Source organism: Mastomys coucha, unplaced genomic scaffold (genome assembly GCF_008632895.1).
Source record: "Mastomys coucha isolate ucsf_1 unplaced genomic scaffold, UCSF_Mcou_1 pScaffold8, whole genome shotgun sequence".
In the NCBI taxonomy this organism is placed as follows: Eukaryota; Metazoa; Chordata; class Mammalia; order Rodentia; family Muridae; genus Mastomys; species Mastomys coucha.
The window spans coordinates 56363007-56386233 of NW_022196914.1; the positions used below are offsets into that span (position 1 = coordinate 56363007).

The 23227-nt window shown below is 43.9% G+C and overlaps 1 protein-coding gene across 2 annotated transcripts in view; it reads right to left on the reverse strand.

Annotated features, from left to right (window-relative positions):
* Positions 1-23227, reverse strand: part of Iqgap2 (IQ motif containing GTPase activating protein 2) — a 275140-nt gene that overhangs the window by 223489 nt on the left and 28424 nt on the right. Inside the window, exons 1-2 of one of the 2 annotated variants that reach the window (XM_031360160.1) lie at positions 5412-5514; positions 3779-3878 (exon numbers count right to left, since the gene is read on the reverse strand). In XM_031360160.1, coding sequence (XP_031216020.1) covers positions 3779-3843 — 65 coding nt within the window. In that variant the 5' untranslated portion in view covers positions 3844-3878; positions 5412-5514. Of the gene's footprint in view, positions 1-3778; positions 3879-5411; positions 5515-23227 lie in introns of those variants that run through there. The other variant, XM_031360159.1, reaches the window with a different exon arrangement.

Genomic DNA, 23227 nt, shown 5'->3' on the forward strand with positions numbered 1-23227 from the left:
GCAGGAGACTGACTTTCCTTGAAGTTTACGCCTCAGATACCGCCTTCACGCAAAGTGTGCGTGGCAGGCAGATTCTAATCAGTAAGATATACCAAAAAGGATAGACATCACTTCTGAACATAGTTATAGACCACCTGCCTTCTATTGTGAGTAGAGAAGAATAGCATCTTCTCACCCTGGTAGAAGATGCTTGCTAGCTGCGCCCCAGTGACTGGCAGCTGAGAAAGATAGATTCTGCCCAACAGCAGATAGGGAGGGAGGGAGATCCTTGGTCCAGAAGCCTGTGAGGGATGGAGTCCTGCCAACAACACTAAATGAGCTTGAAGTGGATGTACCCCGCTGGGAGCCTTGAGATGCATGCAACCTCATGAGAAACCCAGGACCCGAGCATCCACTCAGGCTCTGACGAGATAGAAAATATCTGATCCTGTGATTCTACTAAGAATCAGCTCCTCTGCTTCATGAGCATCAATGAGGACCCTCTCCAAGCCAGCCTGCCTAAAAGAGCTTCAATCACATTTATTAAGATAACTAACACACCAAATAGCATCCTATGGTTTTTCAGAGCGTGTTCCCATTGCCACCATCAATTTTAGAACATTTTTTAATCATTCTCAACAGAAATCCTGACCCATCAACAGTTAATCACTGGTCTATATAGAAAGTTCCAGGCCAGCCATGACTACAAAGGAAGACCCCGTCTCAAAACAAACAGAGCCTTCTAATTTTAAAATGGACAAAGCTTAGGAATAGACTTCTCTAAAACAGATAAATGACCAGTAAAAGTGTGGTAAGATATTCCGCACTGGTTACTAGGGAACTACAAATCAAAACAGTGACCTATCTATCACTTCTTACTACTAGCTGGGACACAAGTGACAAGTTGTAACAAATGTCACTGAAAACACACAGAGTTTGGAGCCTTGCATACTGTTGGTTGGATTGAAAAACAATAGTTATTTTAGAAGTATCCAGCAGTCTTTAAAATATTACACATAAAGTTGCCATGTAATGGAACAATCCCAATCTCAGGTACGTAGCATACTCTTGAGCCTTAAAAACCTACATCCACACAAAAATGTGCATATAAACCATTATTTCTACTAGAAAAAAAAATCAACCTGAATCCATCCACAGCGAATTAACGAATAAACAAAATAGAGTATGTCTACATAATGAAATATATAAAATATAAAAAATTCCATATAAAATAGGATGCACAGATTCATGTTATGATATTTATGAACATCAAATCTGTAGAGATGGAGGCTTTAGTAAGTCTTGGTGGGGGCTTGCACTGGCCTTGAACTCACAAGAGATCAGCTTGCCTCTGACTCCCAAGAGCAAGGATTAAAGGTGTGTGCTACCATGCTCAGCTGACCTGTACCCATTTACAATTAAGCTCTTAACCTTGTACACTATTTAAGTCCTTGATCAGATATACTGTCTTTGTACTTTCGATTTAATTTTACATGTATGCTTTGGCTGCATGCATGTCTGTGCACCATGTACATTCCTGGTACCCAGCAAGGCCAGAAGAAGAAATAGATCCCTTTGGAACTGGAGTTACAAACGACTGTTGCCCACTATGTGGGTGCTGCAAACAGAACCTGGGTCCTCTGCAAGAGCAGCAACTGCTCCTAACCACTGAGCATCTCTCTAGCCCCTGTGTTTTCTTTATGGAACCTTCCGATGGAAAACAACAGAATAGCACCTGGAACTTAGTTGGGGATTCACTGGGTCTACAGAGTAATTTAAAAACTTGGGTGTACATGTGAGTATATATGTGTGTTTTACTATGAATGTGGGTAATGAGGTACCGTAGTTAGCACAAGTACAGGGTCAGAGGGCAACCATGTGTGTTGATCCTCACTGGCTTTGAGACAGGGTTGTATGCTGTTTACCACTGAAGCATGCCAGGCTGGTTGGCCTATGACCCCTCCTCCCATCTCACTGGAGGAGATGACCATGCCCAGCTTTGCAATCCCAGGATCTGAATTCAGGTGCTCATACATGTGTGGCAAGAGATGCTGAGTCATCTTCCCAGCTCTGAAAACTTTATATTCCTAGTCTAGTACTTCAAAGACAGTATTTTAAAAGAAGTTTTCTTCAGAGAGTCTGGGATTATCTTTATGGCAAACTCATAAAAAGAGAAAAAAAATAGTCATTAATGAATTCCAGGAATACTGAGGAGGATAACACACTGTAAAGGCTCGTCTTTGCCACTTTTGACACAATTATGCAAGTGCATACCACCAGATGTCTGGCCCATACCAGCATTCACAGAATATTTTTCCCCCTCGTCAGTGATTTAAAAAAACATCAGGAGGAGGGTTGAGCAGGTGGTAGTGTCTTCACCATGCAATTTACAGAGCAAAATGGGGCTTTTCCAAAGGGTTAGACAACTTGCCCATAGTCACACAGGCGCAAGGCAGGACCAGGAAATCAGGTCTACCAACTCTGAATCACCCCTCTGCCCCACCGTGCTCTTTCCCACTCATGTAAAAAATAAAAGCACGCATCTTCCGAGTGGAACATACGTCACAAAGAAAAGCAAAGTCCTCCCACTAATTCTCAGACTTTGTCATGGGATGCGCTTTCATGTTTTGGGTGCCTAGGAATCTCTTCCTTTATCTTGTCTTTAAAGTAAGAATTTGACTAAGTGTGTGTGTTCAGTAATCTTAGGCTGACAAGGACTCTTTGGTGATCTCTGACCTAAATGCAGATTGGGCAGACATGTTAAATAATAATCATGTTGATTATTAGGGCATAAAGTTACATGGCACTGATAAAAGATGAAACAACACTGAGAACTCCCAGCAAGGCAAGGATAATGTCAAACTGGACCACAGGCTGGCGGTTTATAAAATACCGAGTAAAATCCTCTTCCTTCCAGCTCATCGTTCACATCCACGAGCATTTCACTGAGTGTCTATTGGCTGTGTAGATTCAGAGGGCACCTAGCCCATCTGTCTCACAAAGCAGTACATGAAATGCTAACCAGTGGCACTGGCTCAGCAAAGGGCAGAGTCCTCTAGATCCCTCAGATAAAGTGGCATTTGCTCTTTGGACCCTTATCTTCACTTTCTCTTAAGAGACCTCAGCCAGCCTTTACTTACAAAGAATCTAGAAGAGTCAATGTGGTTTTATAGACAGCATACCCAGCACCCACACACCCACAAGTGAAGGAGATTGCAGTCATAAACCTGCTTCGTGGTTTAGTGGCCCATGGACTTCAGTTACATAGGTTGTTGCTTTACTGAACATTTACCGTCATGGGCAGGAGGTGAGTATAAGACCTGAGGATACTCTTGGGGAAAAGGGGTTGGGTTTAAGCTACTGTTGATGCCTCTGGTCTCCAAGCCAGTGAGATATAGCATCTGACATAATCTAATCTGTAGTATCCTGGGAGGCTCTGAGGCAGGGAAAGGGAAGCCTTGTCTCCCTGGCCCCTTGACATTGACCTCTCTCAATTCTCCATGAGCAAAAGCGGTATCGCATGGCTCAGTACCAACCAGCCCACCAGTGAGTTATTATCTGCATATGCCTAGGTGAGTGTGGTGCGCAACCAGCTGTGATCAAGGGGTGATGGATGAACGGAGTATGTTCAAATTTAAATTACAGGTGACAGGTAAGAGTGTCTCCTTGGCCATCCATAATCCTGATAATCCTTTGAGGTTGCTAGTCCATTCAGGACTTTCTTGTCATCAAATCCCAGTCTTACCCGAAAGCCTAGCTCCAAGAACAGGGGCACAGACAGACTAAGCCTGGATCTTACCTCTTGGCTTCCTCCAGGTGACACAGGTATTCATAAGCGATGTTCTGTCGCCTCCTCTCATCCATCTCCTCTGCAGACAGCCTTTCATCATCCACGATTGCTAGAAACACAGGAGAATAACACGTTCCTTAAAAATGCCTTACTTGTGTTAATAGTACAGTAAATTAGACCTCTACTTCATGGTTTTATCAATAAATATTTCTCTTTCATTTGCAAGGGACAGATGCTAGCTTAGGTCATATTTTATGTCTTGACCAAGAGCTGTGGTAGGTTTAATTTTGTAGATAGTATACTAAAAATGGGTTTCATTCTGATACATATGCCACTACATGTAGCGCATATCCATCCTCACTGCCCTTCATCCCTCCTCCTTTCTCCAGCTGGTCCATTTCCTTCTCACTTCTGCTCTCATTGCATGCACATGCGCACACAAAACACACAGATACACAGATATGCACGTGCGCGCATGCATGCATGCACAGGCACACACACACATACACACACACACACACACACACACACACACAGAGTTAAGTTTAAGTTAAGTTAAAAAAAAAAATACCTAAAACCACCAAGGGGCTGGAGAGATGGCTCAGCAGTTAACAACGCTTGCTGCTCTTGCAGAGGACTACGATTTGGTTCCCAGTCCTGCAGTTGGCTCACAAATGTCTGTAATTCCACTTCTAAGAGAGTCAACACCCTCCTCTGCCTTCCTTGAACACTCACACACACATGGTGCACACACATAAACTCAAACTCAAAGACTCCTTAAATATATTTTTACAATGAATCTCTTTGCCTTTGCATTTTATAGTCATGGTTTTATTTGCTTTTTAAAAGATTTGTTTTTATAATTTCTAATAGTATGTATGCCAACAGACATACAATATGTGCCTATGCATGTGCATATGTGTGTGTGTGTGTGTGTGTGCGCGCGCGCGCGCGCGCAGGTGCTTGCTGATAACAGGCATCAGATGCCCATATTAGAGTAACAGGCAGTTATGAGCTACCTAACATAGGTTCTGGGAACCAAACTTGGGTCTCTGCAAGAGCAGTATGTTAGCGCAACGCTTAAGCTTCCTCTATGGCTTTATGTACACACTGCATACACCCAGCTCTCTCTTAAGCCTTCTCTTAGGAGATTTTTGTTTTGTTTTATCTTTTGTTGTTGTTATTGTTGTTTGGTTTTTAAAGATTTATTTATTTATTTATTTATTTATTTATTTACTATGTATGGTATTTTGCTTACTTCTATGTCTGTGTCCGACAGGAGTGGCTAGTGCCCACAGAAGCCAGAAGAAAACATCAGATCCCCACTAATGTTACAAGGCATCTGTGAGCTGCCACAGGACCAGAAGAAAACATCAGATCCCCACTAATGTTACAGGCATCTGTGAGCTGCCACAGGACCAGAAGAAAACATCAGATCCCCACTAATGTTACAGGCATCTGTGAGCTGCCACAGGAGTGCTGGGAATCAATCCCAGGTCCCTACTCTTAATCACTTAGCATCTCTTTAGCCTCATGGTATTGTTTTTAACAGAAGAATAAAAGCAGGTCTGAAGCTAAGAGTCAACAGTATTAGACTAAGATTAGCTATCAGGTTTTAGTAAGGGAACACTATGGAACTCACACAGCTTCAAATCAATTAGAGCCCAGCTTGCTAGCAGCAACTCCTGTAACAGGACACTGGAAGGTGTCTAGTGGCTCAGCTTAGAGGCCGTGACATCATAATGCATCCCAGACATTCCGGGGTTGAATAGTAAACCTACAAGCGTTTGTCTCTCCTTAATCCCCAAAGGGAATGGCTACTTCTCATCCAAAGGCAAACGCCAATGAGTCCCAATGTAGACAGATCAGAGCCTCTAAGACTCCCCCCTTGCTATTTACAATCTCTCTGGTTAATAAGTATCTAAGAGGTAAAACTAAAAGAGACAGGAAGGAAGTTGAGTTTGCAAGCCTACATAGTTTATTCTAATTCAGGCTTAGTTTATTAACTCACACACCTTGGCCTGGGACTTCTGTGGGGAACACAGCCTCAGTTTCCCAAGTGTACTTCTTCTGCCTACAGTAATCAGCTGTTGCATCACCAAAGCCTCCACTGTTCATTTGCACGGCAATGTTGCTTTCTCTTAAAAAGTACCATATAGGTGTGCTTCCAGGCTGGCCACAACAGTGGCCATGGGATCATGTGGAAAGCAGGTATAGATAGCCCTGTATGACTCGAAGCTCAACCATGTCAAGGACCCCAATGCCTCAGATCCATGGGAATGGCCAGGTCTCCCCCTGGTCAAGTATGGATGTTCGCGGTGAGTACAGAAAATTCCAACCATGGCTTCCTCCTCCCAAATGACTACAGCTTGTGACTGCTTTCTTACAGAGACCCTCCCCCCTTACTGAGATTAACTAACCCACCTCCTTGTTCAGCTGAATGTAGTTAATGGAGCTATGTTATGGGTTGCTGGTACATCTCTAGTGCATGGCCCACTTGAGCCCAGTGCTTCTGTCTGTGTATCTGTATTTCTTCATTCTTCATCATGCTGGCCCTGACTAGGTCAATCCCACAACTGTGCAGGTTGGGGCAGGATTGTTAGTCTCGCTATCAGAAATGGGTTGGGATTGAAGGGCCCCTGTAGATCCTAAGATGGTCAGGCCAATTCCAGACCTGACCAATGAGGAACCAGCCACAGAACCTCTATGGAGAAGAGGAACTAAGGCCAAAATATGAACTCTTTTTCCCTCAGGTCTCGCTCTGTAGCTCAGGCTGGCCTTAAAGTCATGATCCTCCTCTGTCAGTCTTGCTCCTGAATGATAGATATAGTTCACTACAAACCACACCCTGCCAATATTTGAATTCTACTATAGTGCGTGCAATGCTAAGTGCTTAGAATCTAAAATTAATACTGAGCCCTCGGGGAACTCAAAAGAAGAGAGATTACATTTGCAGTAGTATAAAATTTAGTAGTATATGACATAAACACAGAGGTATGTACTAGATTCTTATTTACTGAGCACCCTTGCTTCAAGGTCTTGGGGAATGTGTTGTCTACACTTGGTTTCATTTATACCCCATGAATCTGTGAATTTGCTCATTTAACAGGCACAGGGGTTGAAATGTCTTTTGAGCAAACATGACGACTAACTTCTGCCCAAGCCTGGACTCTTGGGTCTCACCACCTCCAGATAATACAAAACAGTGGGCAAACTTCTAATACTTACAGCTTTGGGGGACATTCAGATCCAAACCATAGGACATAACCACATTCCATCATCTAACCTCCAACACCATTGTTCCTAACAGCTAACCCTAGGATAGTCCATAACTTCCAATCTCTCGTTTTAATAACAGCTGAAAGAGAAGAATACTTATTATGTCTCACAGGACATTTTCATTTTTGGTACTTTCAGACACCCTAAAACCTGAGCACAAATTAAACTTCCTAGGGAGAATCCATCTCTAACAATTTCTAATCTCTAGGGTGTGTGTGCGCGTGCACCAGGGTCCAATCAAAAGGAAGCACTCTTTAGCCTCAACCATGCATTGAGAAGAGACAGAAGCCTCATGAGACCTTCCAAGCCACAAACACTCGAGGGAGAGGTGTGATCCTCAGCAGCAGCCTGCCCCCCAGGCTCCAATTCCAAATGCCTCACAACCACCTGAGATTCCATCTTCTCCAGACAGCTATTGAGAAATCCCTAGGCTATGCAGTCACCCTGTCCAGGAAAAACAAAACAAAACAAAACAATCCTAACTTACTCAGTGTATGAATATGCACATGCATGTGTGTGTATGTGTGCCCGCGCGCGCACGCGCACACACACACACACACACACACACACACACACACACACACAGAGCTTTAAATTAAAATTGCAACAGGCTGACCACTGTTGATGGAGTCACATCTTCAAGTCTGAAAGCCAGGCTACTTTCTAACTGTTCTAACTCAAGTTTGTCCTCTCTCCCAGCACTTCTTATTTTTAGTTTAGCTTTAAAAAAAAAATGTTTGAATGAATGTTTGTCTGCATGTAGGTATTTGTACCACATCTGTGCAGTAACTGAGGACATAAGAGGGTGTCTGATTCCCTCTAGAATTACAGTTATGAGCCACCACTCCAGTGCTGTGAACTGAACCTGGGTCCTTTAGAGGCATAGCCAGTGCTCTTAACTGCTGAGCTGTCTCTGCAGCCTCAAACTGCCTATATTTCAATAGAAAATTCACAGAAGACGCATTCTATGTCATGGTGCCTAGCATGCTTCTCATCATAAGGCTGTGTGTTCTCTGAAAATATTTGGTAAGTAATCTCTTATCAGGAAAGGCTAATAAAATTGCCCCCAAATATCTGTATGAAGTCACTTTATTTCTGCCTGTTTGCAGCGAGGCAAAGGAAGTTAAGGTGCAAACACAGGACCAGCCAATAGATTTACCTCTTCTCACTTTAATGAGTAGGCTTGAGTGAAAACACCAGGTTGAGAACCAGACAGACAGGAGTGCTTGCCCTCAGGGCATCCCCTTACAGGAGTCTCTTCCTTCCAACCTTCCGCTGGCCTGGCCCACTGTTCTCACCACCATGCACTTGGACCTCACCTGTCCTTTAGTGTGCGGAGCCCTCTGATGACCTATCCCTATCACCCAAGGGCAAGCCACGGTTATGTGACTGAGAAAGCCTTCACAGCAGAAGCAGATGCTTCTGGCCCCCAGAGGGTGCTGCAAAGACCTTTGCCTTACTCACTGTTCGTTCTGATAAGAACTCTTGGCTTGAAGATCGGCCCTGCCATTTAAAGAGCCATGACAAAGCTAATAATTCAAGGCGGGTATGACTTCCCAGCCTACAAAGCACTTTCCTATATACGACTGTGTGGTTCTCACAATCAGCCAAGGGATAGGCCCTATCTCTTAGAAATTAGGAAGTCAAGGTCAATGAGGGGGTGGGGCTACCTATGGCTACTCTCTGGGCCAGTGACACAGCCAGGGCCTGAAATGACATCCTTTGAGACCATAGTCCACTGTTGTCACAACAATGTCACCACTGAACATAAGCACAGGTCATTCAAATAGCTCTAGGGTTCCTTTCTCTTGGGAAAAACTAACAAACAAACAAGCAAAACAAGAAAACTTGATTATCCATGATTTCTTCTGAGGAGCATCTTCAATCACTGTCCCAAACTCCCCAAGAAACATGGCTTTGTAGAGTAGAGTTTCCTCCAGGATTAGCAAGTCACTACAAACACTAACTAGCTGGCTAGCTTGGTTGGTTAGAGAGTGGTGCTAAGGAGAACAAAATGCCAAAATCAGTTGATACAGGCTCAGAGATGGGAGCAATTACACTCTATGGCAATCACGTGAGAGAACTTATGCAGAGGCATAAGAAACAACAACAACAACAACAAAAAAAGCTGCATGGAAACAGAAGTGAAGACAAGGAAGGAAACCCGAATCCAGTGCCAAGAACACCCACACAATGTAATGTAAAACTAGCCCAAGACCTACACTTTGGTAAGGTGCAGCCGTTGTTTAACTACCTGCTCCCTTCACATAGATACCAAGGCCACAGTATCCTGTGTTCAATCCATTCATCTGTTCACAAATATTTGAGTGGCTGCTTGGTGCCAGCCAGTTCGGACACAATGTATGACTCACAAGGTCTCTTCTGGAATTTTTATTACAGTTACACAACTGAGATTTGGCATCAGGACAAGGTGCTTGGGTTTAGGAAATACACTCAAGGGAGGGTTGGCAGGAGTATCCGTAACCATGGCTGGCTTTGTAAGATGGTAATATTTGGGTTGTATGACTTTAAGGAGAATCAGATTAGAAGTCTGATAGGAATAATCAATTCAGAGAAATACACCCACCATTTAGTATTTTAAGTACACATTGTTATTCTGTGTGACTCAAAATTCTCTACCAAGAATCCTAAATACCCTCAGTATGTAATTCAGTTGGGTGTGGAATCATATTCTATGGCTGTATTGCCTTAAAAGGAACATGTAAATAAATAAGACCCATTCTCAGAGCTTAAGGACTGTTCATAGGCTGTGGGCAGAGGCAGGAGGATGGAGTAAAAGGATAACAGAACCAAAAGACTAAGGTTTTTAAGAACGGTGACATTAAGGAAATATTAAGGAAACATGACCTGTAGAAAATTCTGGTTCCATGCCAGCTGCCTGAAGCCTTCCATGGCTATTTAAACTCTAAAGGACCCATGATCAAACTTCCCTAAACTGAATTTCCTTTTAAAAAACAAACAAGCCTGAGTTTGAAATTTTCAGCAACCTTATACATTCTCAGTCACTCTTAAAGTACAAGGCAATAACTCAGGTGTTTGGAACCCCGAAGGCTGCATCAAGTCACAGAGATGCTGAGCAGACAGCTGCCCCAGGTGTTTCTATCTCTTGACTGAGGTCAAGCTAACAGTAGGTACTCAGTGAGAGCTGCTCGGACTTGAAGGCATGGGCATCAGGTCCTTCCGATTCTCACACTACCAAGTCTACCACCCAAAGTACAGTCATCTTTGCCACCTACTGAGGAAAAGTGAACCTCATTTGGGACTTGCCTTCCGCACTGTTCCTTGAATTTCTCCCCGTCTAAGAGATTTCTCCCACATTTCTAAGATCCTTCCAAAGCTGGAAATCAACATATAACCCAGGGCCATTTGGGTTAGGCAATGCTGTAAGTCTCTAGACCAATATTTTAACAGAAAAACAAACAAACAAACAAAAGCCTCATAAATCTTCAAATTTAGCATTGGGGGAATTTCTGAGATGTGGCAAGATCAGGCAATGAGGGTAAGCTACCAGATCCACAGAGGAGCTCGGCATCATGATAGCACATGCCTGCAATCCCAGCAACTCGGAGCTGAGGTGGGAAGATCTGGAGCTACAGAATGAGCCCAAGGTTGTCCTGGGTTACACAAGACCCTGTAATGAAAGACCCTGTAATGAAACACACACGCACACATACACACACACACACACACACACACTCACAGAGAATGAGGCAGAGACAGAGACAGAGAGAATCTGAAAAACAGAGAAACCAAGAAACAGAAACAGAAAGACAGAGAATATGCTACGGGAAGAAGGACAGAAAAAGAGATGCAGAAACACTCACAGTGAGGGAGAGGGGGCTCTTAGATCCACTCACTTGAGCATATTGTGAACATTGCACTTGATTGCTCAGGTCTGTACAGCACCTTTTCAGAGCAGAAATGCATTGCTAATTCTCACAGACCAAAGGAAAATTCATTCAGTCCACTATAAACTTAAACAGGAACCTCTAACTTCTCCAGAATCTAGAAACCCAATGCAGATCATGCTGGGGTTAAGGTGCTCGGGATGAGAAAGGGAATCCTGGGGTTTGCTCAGTTTTGGAGAACAAAAGCCAGCGATTCCTAGATTTGGGGTTATTTATTTTTTTATTTGCATAATGATAATTTTTCAAGAACTATTTTAGAAACCAAATCACCACTTGCTGCCAGGAAGGCCCAGAGAATATTCCATTTGACTACTGCCTCCTCTCCACACCCCATTCCCCACAATCCTCACAGATCTCAGTGAAGTAGAGGAGAGTGTTAAATTACCAGGAGCAAAGTGAAAATTGAGACTCTAATGGTAGAGGGCAATTTTTAAATCTGTTGTTACTGTTTCTAAACAATGGGAAGGAACTAGGTTCAGTTCCATTCAGTATGAGCCTTGTGCTCATGGGGTAAAAGGTCTCAAATTACTTAGATCAAGTCAAAGGTGATACATACTATTCTCTATAAAGGCCCAAAGTTCAACTCAACTTTAGTGTCCTGTAAGAATGAGTCAATGTTAGAACCACTAAACAGACTTCCTAAGCTAAATATCAACGACCTCCTGAGCTGATCCCAAGAAAGTCACTAACTAGTACTTGTTTGTTTCTGTTCTCTCAAAAGCCAGCATATGCTGGCCATGGTGCTACAACCAGCTTTGGGGAGGTAGAGACAGGAGGATTCTGAATTTGAGACCACTCTGGACTACATAGCTAGTTTCATACTAGCAAAGGGATAGGTGGTAAGACTCTATCTAAAAAACAGGAATCTAAGAAATTAGCAAATGCTAAATTTCTCAGAGATACAAAACATCAGACATAGTCCAACAAAGAAAAACGGTGAGGAAGATAAAAACACAGATAATCATCCCACACAGTAAAATATCGTAGGGTAGTTCTACAAAGCTGAAAGATTTAGAGGACAAGAGGATAATGAGTCATTCCTGGTCTTTAAAGAAACCAATAGTAAGCATGAAAGAAAGAATTTCTTGGTTCTGAATGGATTTCTTCCCTGTGGAACTCATAGTCTGAAGGCTGGGGTTCTTTAGTCTTTTCTTATGCACATGACAGAAAAAGCACCTACAGTTAACACTTAGTGAGGCAAACTTTCATGTATGTTATCTCTTTGTCCCTACATTCCACTTTCTGGAGGAATTCCATTCTCTGATGTCCTGATGGGAGATAAACCAGAGAGGTGGACTCAGACCATTGAAGATCATAAAGAAGTCAGTGACAGAGCTGGAACTGGGACAGCGCCTGTCAGTCACAGTCACTGATACCTCCCTAATCAGCAGGCATTGTTCTCACTAGAAACTATATAGGATGGACGCTACACTGTCTTCAGAAGGGAACACTAATTTCTCAGAGATACAAAAACTTCAGACATAGTCCAACAAAGGAAAATGGTGAAGAAGATAATATTTAGGGTTCAAGTCAGAGACAACAGGAGTACAAGAACTGTGACATGACATAGCATGTCACAGAGCAAGGCCACTCATGTGACCCATGCATCTCCGAAGCCATGACACATTTGAGAGAATGTCACTTTTAAAATCTGAGGCATCCTTCTTTGTTCTATGCCCATCTCTCTCCAAAGGTGTAACTCTGCTTAACTCAGCAAAGATCAGCTGATATAAACAGGGTGTGGCTCAGCAGAAGGAGGGATAGCAACTTAGGGGTTGAATGTATCTGCAAGGACATCAGACTCTATGGGGGGTGGTGGGGACAGGGCAGTACATTCCTTTAATGCCAACACTTGGGTGGCAGAGGCAGCTGGATCTCTGAGTTCAAGGTCAGCCTGGATTACAGAGTGAGTTCCAGAAGACCCAGGGCTACACAGACAGGGTTACAGAACACCCTGTCTTGGAAAAAAAAAAAAAAGTCATACCCAGTCAAGGATTAATACTGGACACTCAGTTCCTCGTGTGTAAAGAAAAAGTAATACATGCATACATACACATATAAACACACATGCACAGATGCATATATATATATATATATACATACACACATATATACACATAAACATACACAGACATACACACATAAACATACACACAGACACACACACATATAAAAAAAAACCTATAAAAACCTACACATCACACACATGCACACACCATATATACATATGACATATCTCACTATGTCATCTACAGTGGCTTTGAACTCACAGTGACCCACCTACCCAAGTGCTGGAATTAAAGATTTGTACCACCATACCTTCAGTCTAAGAGTCATATTTTTTTTAAATCTTTTATTTTTGAAAAGGAAAGGAAGAAAGAGCCAGAGGATGGGGAGGAACGCTGTGAACTGCCAACTTCTGTACATGACATGGCTGTTGTAGCCACGATCTCATAACAGCAAGGGTTGCTTAAAGGAGACTTGCATAAGGCTGGACCAGCAACATTCCAGCATGGATGGCGAGGGGCTCCACCTCTTCCTGAAGACCATACAGGCAAGTTAACCCTTGCTGGGAGAGGGGAAGTGGTGTAGGCACTGTTACATTGCCTTTGTACGGGTAAATAACCTTCCATCCCATCTCACACAAGCAATCCTAATGTGGTAGGCCTAGAAACAGAAAGAAGGAGCAGGATTTCCAAAGCAGAGGTTGGTAGGATGAAGATGGAGATACACGTGGATAACATGGGGACATGATCAAAGTACATTTTATACAAATATACATATATATATATGAAATTATAGTCCCATAAACATTAAAAGTCAATGTAAATTTCAAATTAATAGCCACATTATTGCATAGTCATTAAATAATTTATAAATGCAAAACAATTTATAGCTAGCAACAAATTATTACAGCAGCTAATTTTTCAAGAGCAATTAAGATACTATTCACTGCTCTTACTTAATGACTTTAACATCTATCTTGTACTGGTTTGAATGAGAATGGCCCCTCTAGGTTTGAATACTTGGTCCCTAGTTAGAAGAACTGTTTGAGAAAGATTCGGAGATGTGCCCTCGTTGAAGGAGGCTTTGACATTTCCAAACCCACACCATTCCCAGTTAGCTATCTCAGCTTTCTGTTTGTGGATCAGGATGTGAGCTCTCAGCCATTGCTCCAGCACCATCCCTTCCTGCCGCCATGTTCCCTGTAATGACGGTCATGGATTCCAGCATTCTGCAACCATGAGAGCCAAATTAAACATTTTCTTTGTAAGTTGCCTTGGTCATGGTGTTTCGTTGGTAACTAAGATGGTAGTTAAACACACACACACACACACATACACATTTAATTCCACACATCTGTACACATAATGAATATATAGTCTGTGTATTTTAATTTAATTTAACATATAGTGTTATGTTATATGCATTTTATTTAAGCTGAAAGCCAGTAAGAAAATGCTAAACTACAAGTAGAATGTTTCCAAAAGGGCAGCTCCAAGACTTTATTTATCCTTATATTTTTTTATTCTTATACATCTTCCAAAAACTCTATACCATTGGCATATATAGTCCTTTAGAATGTCAATATTAAAAAAAAAAATCCATTGTTAAAATGTTCAGCTACAGAAAAATACGGTGAGGATGAAGTCCCGATAAAAGGTTTGGTCCAAGAGACAACTTTTCTACATCTAACTGACCCATCTGATCACTGAGAGAACAAGATTTCAGCCACTCAGAAGGTACAATGAATAATCTGCCAGCCTTGCTGTGTAAAGAGAGGCAACGAGGAAGCTCCAGGCAGCAGAGAGGACAGCAGCAGAGGATGACTAACACTGGGCTGCCCTTGCAGTGTGCCACTAGAAGGCCCAGCTGCCTGGAGAGAGGCAGGACTGCTAAGCTCAGGAGAGAAAGCATGTGGGGGAGGGAGAGAGTGGAGGGGACCCAATCTGGAGACTCATGAGAAGGTTCCAACAAGCCTGTGCAACAGGCAACCCTGCGAGTCTAAATTCCAGAGGAGAGAAAACCAGTGTGAGCTTTGAATGGGCAGGATCTGGCAGGGGGAAGGGGAGAATGGAGAAGAACACTGAGGTGGGTACGGGGGAGGAAAGAGAAAGCCAAGGAGTAACAACCAACTCATTTTGTGACTTCGGATGGTGGAGGTGGGTACAGCACATGGCTCGGCACCAGGAAGTCACCCAGTGTGCCAATTTGCATAAAGACAAGCTTGCATAATTAAGGGGAGGAAATACGGATACATCCCACTGTTCTGAGGATTTACTAAGGAGCCAGCTAAGCACTGAAACTTCTTTTGGAAGGGAAGTTGAGTCTAACAGTGGAGTCTGCTGGATGCAGAAGGGCTCCATTAACGCAAGCATATGCTGTTCGTTAGGGAATGAATTAGCACCTAATCTAGGACTCTTAAAATATTGCCAAAAATCCAGCTCTCGAATGGACCATACTATGCAAATGGTAACGTGTTGACAAACAGCCGTGGAACAAAAATATATTTCAACATTACTACATTCTGGACCAATGCAGATCGGGATAGTTCTCAAGATGCAGGAGCCTCTCTGGCTTCAAGGAAACCATGAACGGCAGCGTCAATCAAGCACATGTGTCCTGTGTTCAGGAGATGGCTCTTACGAGAAACTGAGAAACTGTAACACAAGGTAGATAGGGCCAGGCTCAAGCAGCAGGCCTTGAGCCTAGTATGCTGAGCTCTTTACGTCCATGGGGTCATATGTTTATGTGCTACACTATATATGAGCTCAGATGATAAGACTAGGTTTCAGACAGATGGGTAAGCTGCCTCCACTTGCCTAAGGCAAAAATGGGTTTGCTCAAGGGCCAGGGCTACTTGAACACAAAGCTGACTTGCGTTCGAAACCTCCCCAGGGTTTTTGTTCACTTTCCAATGTCCTCTGTGTTTCTGGTGACATGCCATTGAAACAGGACACGTATTTTTATTGCTTTCAGACATGAGCACAAAGAGCCTGAGGAGGAAATGACATGGCTGGTGTGAGGAGTGGTGGTAAGAACGGCTGAGGTTCGTTCGTGTACAGTTTTGTAGGAGTGAAGGAATGGAGACGACCCTTGACTGTGTAAGTTACTTGGAAAGTGACAGATGACACAAGGAACACTCTCTCATGGAAAGCCACTGTCCCACTAGAGCAACAAACCTACAAACATTCTGGTTTGGGTTCATTCAACACCACTGTGCTTGGAAAATGGATGGTTCCAGGTTCTGGAAAGTACATATTTTTGTTAACAGAAGACAGACATGAAGGCTTTCTTTCAGTCTGGCGCTTACTCAAAGCTCAGAGAGCTGGACACAGCACACAACAGAATACCACCACCTTAAATATAATACATGCTGTTCTGCCCCAGACTCAGGCTAAAGATGTAGCCCATCCCCCTCAGGCACGGCTTTCTTGGCTGAGGACTGGACTCCAGTACTGTATGTAAATTCCTTGTCACAAGTGTCAACAGCAGCCCAGAGGAGACAGCCAAGCCTCAAGCCATCTCTGTGGATCAGCCATGAGTCTCTCAGAGGATTTGAACACAATTTCAGAATTAAGTCATTGTTTCGACTCCAGACATTCGAGCCCTGCCAGTATTTGTGAAGCACAAGTATCCACAATTATGGAGCCAAGCAGGGATGGAAATGTCTTCCTTTTGATGGTCTCCTAGGTCCAAAATGTTGGAAGAGAGTTACAGAGGCTCAGAGTGTTCAAACTTACTCCAATTGCCTTATAATTAAGGCTGATGGAGGCAGTACAACAGGCTTCTTTGGGTTTGTGGCAAAGTCCCTAACTCATGGCCAAGTAGCCAGAAAGCACTTCAGCCTGGAGAGAGAAGGAGAAAGAAGGGCTGGAGTGGGAAGAATCTGGGAGTGGTTGGCTTCTAATACAGCAGGGGAAGGCGCATTTCACAGTGGAGGAAATTACACAGTCACAAGCTTTTGTACTTGTTCCAAGTACAAAAGAATTAACAGCACAAAGAACAGGAGAACCAAGAAGAACGAGAGGCTGCCTGATGAAAGGAGTAATCTGAGTGGGTTTTCTTGACAGATGTAGTGTGAAGAAGAAGAGATGGGGATTTGGAGGGAAACAGGCTTAGGAGCTAGGCACGGTGGCTCTTGTCTGTAATCTCAGCAACTCAGGAGACAATGGCAGAAGTTCAAGGTCAGCCTAGGCTACATATAGCCAGGGCTATCCAGCAAGGCCTGCCAAGAAAGCAAAGAAAGAAAGGAAGGGAAGAAAGGAGGGAGGAAGGGAGGGAGGAAGGAAGAGAGAAGGGGAGGAGAGAGTGAAGAAAGATGTAGCCCCGGTGATAAGAATGAGAAAGCCATGCTCAGAAGGTTCAGTTGCAGGTAGAGGTACACACCTGTAGGTTCCACTTGCTAGGTAAGAGGCAGGAGGATCATACATTTAGGGCTAGCCTGGAATACTTAGATGGGCTTTCTCTTAAAAGAAAGAGGAAGCTGGGCAGCAGTGGTGCACACCTTTAATCCCAGCACTTGGGAGGCAGAGGCAGGTGGATTTCTGAGTTAGAGGCCAGCCTGGTCTACAGAGTGAGTTCCAGGACAGTCAGAGTTACACAGAGAAATCCTGTCTCGAAAAACCAAAGAATCAAGAAATGGTAAATAAACTTCAGGGTGTACCTTTGTGCCTTGGTTTCCAGTCTTCTTCATTGATTCTTGGCTTTCAAAGACTGTTTAGCAAAAATTCCTAAGGCAGCCCCTACCTTCCCAGCCCTCCCCAAAGCCTCTGCTTCCCAGGGTAGCAGCAGGGAACTACCCAGAGACTGTGTCCGACTTGAAGGTGTGAAGCCAGCCGGAAGCTATGAGATAACAAGATCACAGTGACAGTGACATCTCAAAATCAAGGGGTCAAGCAGAGCTTCACTGTATTGTTATGTGTCCTTCCAACACAGGTAACACTTAATAACACACATCTCTATAGCAGAACCACATGTAGTTCCTGGGACAGAAATTGTAACCTCACAGACAAAAATTACCACAGTCACCATCAATTTAAACTCTCAGGGCTGGTGATACGGCTCAGTGGGTAAAGCACTCGCTGTGCAAAGGTGAGGTTTCTAGTTCCAATCCCCCACCCCACCCCAGCATTTGCAACAAAGCCAGGTATGGAGGTGTGCACCTGTAATCTTAGTGCTGGGAGGCAGAGACAGGCAGATTCTCGAGGCTTGCTGGATAGCCAGTCTACCTGGCACAGGGAGCTCCAGGTTCAGGGGGAGACCCTGTCTCAAAAAGTATGACAGAGAGCAATAAAGAAGAAGCCTGGCCTCCATGTGTGCATGCATTAGTGCAGACACACAGGCAAGTACGCATGTGCACACACATACACGTGTGGGCGCACACACACACTCGTGCACGTACACACAGTCGAGCACGCACACACACATACACTCACAGAGGCACATGTACACACGTGTGCAGCCCGCCACCCCCACACACACTTGAGACAAACTCTTCACTGGCCAGATCACTAGTATTCACAGTGCACTCCATTTATTTCCCTGGGCAACATGCAGAGAGCTGCATCATGGGAAGCAGGGCTGAAGGCAGTTAAAGGAAATGGCCCTTGATCTGTTCTTAAAGTCTTGGTTCTCAGTCCTTCCCCTAGCTCCTCTTCCACTGCCAACTTGATGTCTCCGTCTATATGTGCCACTTCATGTTCTGAGCTACACTCTTCTGGGTCATGCCAGGCCATCCTTCCCTCTTGCTCTGAGGCCAGCAGACATCAGAGCTATTCTGTGAAAGCTGAAGGGCAGACAGTAGAGCTCCAACAAGCAAAGGAGGCTGCGAATCCTAGACAGCCTTGCTGTAGGACTGAGGAGGGAAAATGGCCATTGGAGGGTCGGAGAATAGCCAATGAGATTCTGTGGTGGTGTGAAAAGGAATGGATATCCCCACTGCCCCCACCACACACACACACACACACACACACACACACACACAGGCTCGTATGTGTGAATGAGTGGTGCTACTTGACTTGATTGGATGTGGCCTTATTGAAGGAGGTATGGCCTTGTTGGAGGTGGAATGTCGCTGGAGGTGGACTTTGGGGTTTCAAGTCAGGCCTAGAGTTTCCCTCTCACTCTCTTCCATTTGCGGTGGATGCTGATAACTCTTGGCTCTCTCTCCAGCACCATGTCCGCCTGCATGCCAGCATGCTTCCTGCCATGCTAATACTGGACTGCCTTGGTCATGGTGTCTCTTCATGGCAATAGAACATTGACTAAGGCGGGTTCTTCCATCTCCTTAATGCTCACACAGGCACAGACAAAGACAATGTCAGCACAGCACACACACACACACACACACACACACACACACACCCCTCTCCTCCAGCCTGCCCTCTCTACAGTTTTTCTTACTCTGCATTACCAAATACACTCACAAAATCCTACGCCATGGGTTTATTTTTATGTTTGATATAGACCTAGACTGGAGAAATGTCAATCATTTCTCCAGGTCAGGATTGACATGCACTGGGCCCAGACTAGCAGTGAGCCTTCTGGGAGATGCAAAGCAGCCATTCTGGACACCTTCTTGCTTTCCACACAACCCCAGGCTTCCTGAAGTATGAATTAAATAGCTGCCATAAACACAGGACAGAGCCAACAACTGGGAAGACTGAGAAGGAAGAAGATTATCTAAGGACAGGACTTGAAGTCCACCTGCCATGAACATCTGGCTGGCATCACCAGTCAGGGTTTCAGTATTTAGTAATAATGGCTCCCTGCCTGCAAACCAGATGAGCCAGCATTCCCAGTGTGCCTTGAATACCTGTGAGCTGCATGGGCCTGCACACCACTGACGCCTAGCTCAATAGTGTGTGCAAACAAACTTCACACCCAGCCATCCAGGTTCCAACTGCTCAATTCACACCAGGCTGTGTTAAGTGCAGAACATCTGCAAGCTTAGCCAGAAGGTAGCATTCCCAGGAAGAGCTTATCCCAGCCTCCTGACCCAGCCAGGGCTCTCCAGAACCTGGTTAGCAATGACCTGACCCCTCATACACCTGTACCCTTGGTACCTAGAGTTCACAGAGTAAGGAAGCACATCAAGAAGAAATATGGGCCAAGAAAGAACCAGAACTCTCTCAGGTCACAGTCTTTCCCAATGGGTTTCTCAGTGCTAGACTCCTCTCAAGCTGGATACCTGACGCATGTCCTGCGTTTGAGTTTCACGAAGTACTCACAGAATAAGTTCACTTCAAAGTCCATAAATAAAACTTCACAAACCCATTCCTCACACACTAGCACGTAAGTCAAAAGGTCTTCTTTGTTCTACCTATATTCTTTTTTCCCCCTATATTCTTATCATAGACATTACCTGTAACTTGCTTTCTCCTTCAAAGCAAGGAGCACTGGGTGTGGAGTGGGGGTAGGGAGCTCTCAGCCCTGGGAAAGGCTAAGCAGAGGCTTCTGGTACAAGCTGTACTGGCAAACATCGATTAACTGGCATGTGATTAACCAGACTTGGCTTGTCCAAATGTTTTACTCCGCCTCTCTCTCTTTAAAAGGATTAAGATAACAAATCAGCAGATACTGTTTCTATACATAAAATTACACATAGAAGAAAACCAGAAAATAACAAGTAGTGGCCAGGGTAGAGAAAAATTGGAGCAGGTTGTGTGTGTGCGTGTGTGTGCGTGTGTGTGTGTGTGTGTGTGTGTGTGTGTGTGTGTGCACGCGTGCATGTGTGTAAAATGATGCAGCCTTTGGGGACAGCCTACACACTCTTTGTAAAAGTCAAATAAAATTGTCCATAATACTATAATCCCAATAATCCCATCTCTGGGTACAAACTCCTCTAAAATTGAAAGCACATGCTCCAACACGCATGCTCACAGCTGTGATATCTAAAAAGAGGGAAACAAGTACATTGATAAACAGTGTGGCCCATACTGGTAAATGGACTAAAATCTGAGCCACACTGCTCCATGAATGCCTTGAGGATGTTAGCCTAAGAGTAATAGGCCAGTCACAAAAGCCAAATGCTGTATGATCAGTTTACACGAGTAGAATAGATGTTTCAAAGGGATGGGGAAGGAGACAGAAGGACCAGTGTTGTTTGTACCATGTCAACTAAGTGAGACTTAAACATGGCTTGATTAATATCATAGTTTAAAAATACCTAAGTGGCATTTCCTATATGTCAAACACCAATCTCTCCACAAATGCCAACTCATCCGATCTTCTCAGTCACAGGGAAGGTACAGTATAAGCATTGTCCTTCTTCCCTATCATTTCACTTGGAGCTACACTTGGCTTCAAAACCATGTCTTGAAATGTTGGGCTGCTCACATGACTGAAACCACCAGGCCTGGGGGACTACCATCGACGTCCAACAGAATCAGAACAAGAGAGCCTACTCCTCTCTCACACACTATCAGGAGGCCCTAGACACCAGACCACTCAGATCCCATACAACGGATTCAGCTGCTTTAAGTAATTTCACAAGACCAGGGCCTCAAATTAGAAAGAGAAGATCTCTGGATTAATTGTCTTTTTAAGACAAGATGTCTGTCATATGACACCAGGAAGATATGCTTGCTTCCTTATATTTCATATACTAACATTGTCATATGATAATGTTCACAGAAAGGGTGGCCTATGAAAGAACCCAGGAGGCCACAGGATGAAGACTCTACATCTGCTAGAAGTAGGTAGGCTGCGCTCTCTGGCTCTTACATCATCGGCTCCCAACAAATCTTAGGTGCATTCTGTCTTCTCTTACCAAGTTCTGACAACTTGTGCACACAAATACTTTTTTAAAGTAAAATGCTGTTCTCATAATTCCAACCACCAGGAAGGTAGGGACCAGGATGACAGTTAGATCAGTGAAGTCCTTGCCCCAGCACCCAGGCCAATAGCTGGGTACCACAATGTGCCCTTGTGATCGCACTGTGCAGAGTGGAGATGGGTAGATCCCTAGGGTTTAATGTCTAGACTGCCTAGCCAGTCCGTAAGTTCCAATTTCAATGAATGACACTGTCTTAGAAAAAGAAAAAAAATAGAGAACAATTTAGGAAAACTTTGACCTCTGGTCTCTTGTGTTCAACTATACACATACACACACACACACACACACACACACACACACACACACACACACACACACACACACACACACACACTAACCTAAATACATTGGTCAATGGCTCAATAATGGTTACATGTAGATCCCTTCAGCCTAGCTCCTCAAGGCCCACTCGGCTATCTAAAAGTCAGTGAAGATCCAGTCACAGTGAACACAATGTGTCATTTCTGCTCTAACCAAATGCCTTTTGCTTGCTGACTGCATTCTATGACTCTCTCCCCCATATCACACTGGAACAAGAACACAGCTGGCCAGATATGATGACGTCATTAGCAACGTAAACCCCTCTAGATCGGGGCTGTAAGCTCTCTGCCTTTTACAGTTTATTTCATTTTGTCCAACTGAGAATAAGAACATTCTATTATGTAACCTCAGTACGAGTACCCAAATCAGGAAATTGACTATTGAGACGATAGTTGTGATCTATACTTGAGAGCTGACTCTTTCCGAGAAATGTCTTACGCAGCTTTTTCCTTCTTTCTTTCTTCAATTATTTTGTTTGCTTGTTTGCTTTTTAGGTACTGGGCACTGAACTCAGGGACCTCACCTCTGAGCTATATCCTTGGCTCCTTGTGTCACTTTCTTCCTGCCCTTTGTCTTCGGCTGTCGAATGTCTCCAGCTTTATTGATCCAGAAGGCTGACAGCTTTTGTCATTTTTCGTCTTATGTGTTTAAAGATTTCTAGTTACTGCTTTTTACCTTGAACGTCTGTTCTGTTGATCTCAATCTGTTGATCTCTTTGTGACAAGTAAAGCGTCTTTAGCATGTAAGCATGTAAAGCATGTAACATGTAAAAGGCAAGTTCTACTTGGGCCACACACATCACAGGATTAGGGATTGTCACCCTAAAGGTGAGGCTAACTTTAATCACTTGATTCCCGGGATATAAGCTACGTTTCTCCATACCTGTGGGGAGATACTTTAAGACTATATGAATATCCCTTTATTTACAAATCTTACATCCCTTAAGGTGGGTAGCTATTGATTTTTCCTAATGCCAATGTATCTTCCAGAATTGTAAGGAAGGGCCTTCCCTTCTCCCCAACTTCTTTGTCAGTTTAGACCTGGGATTCTATATTAGATCTACCTGATGTTTCTGAATTATGCAGAGTG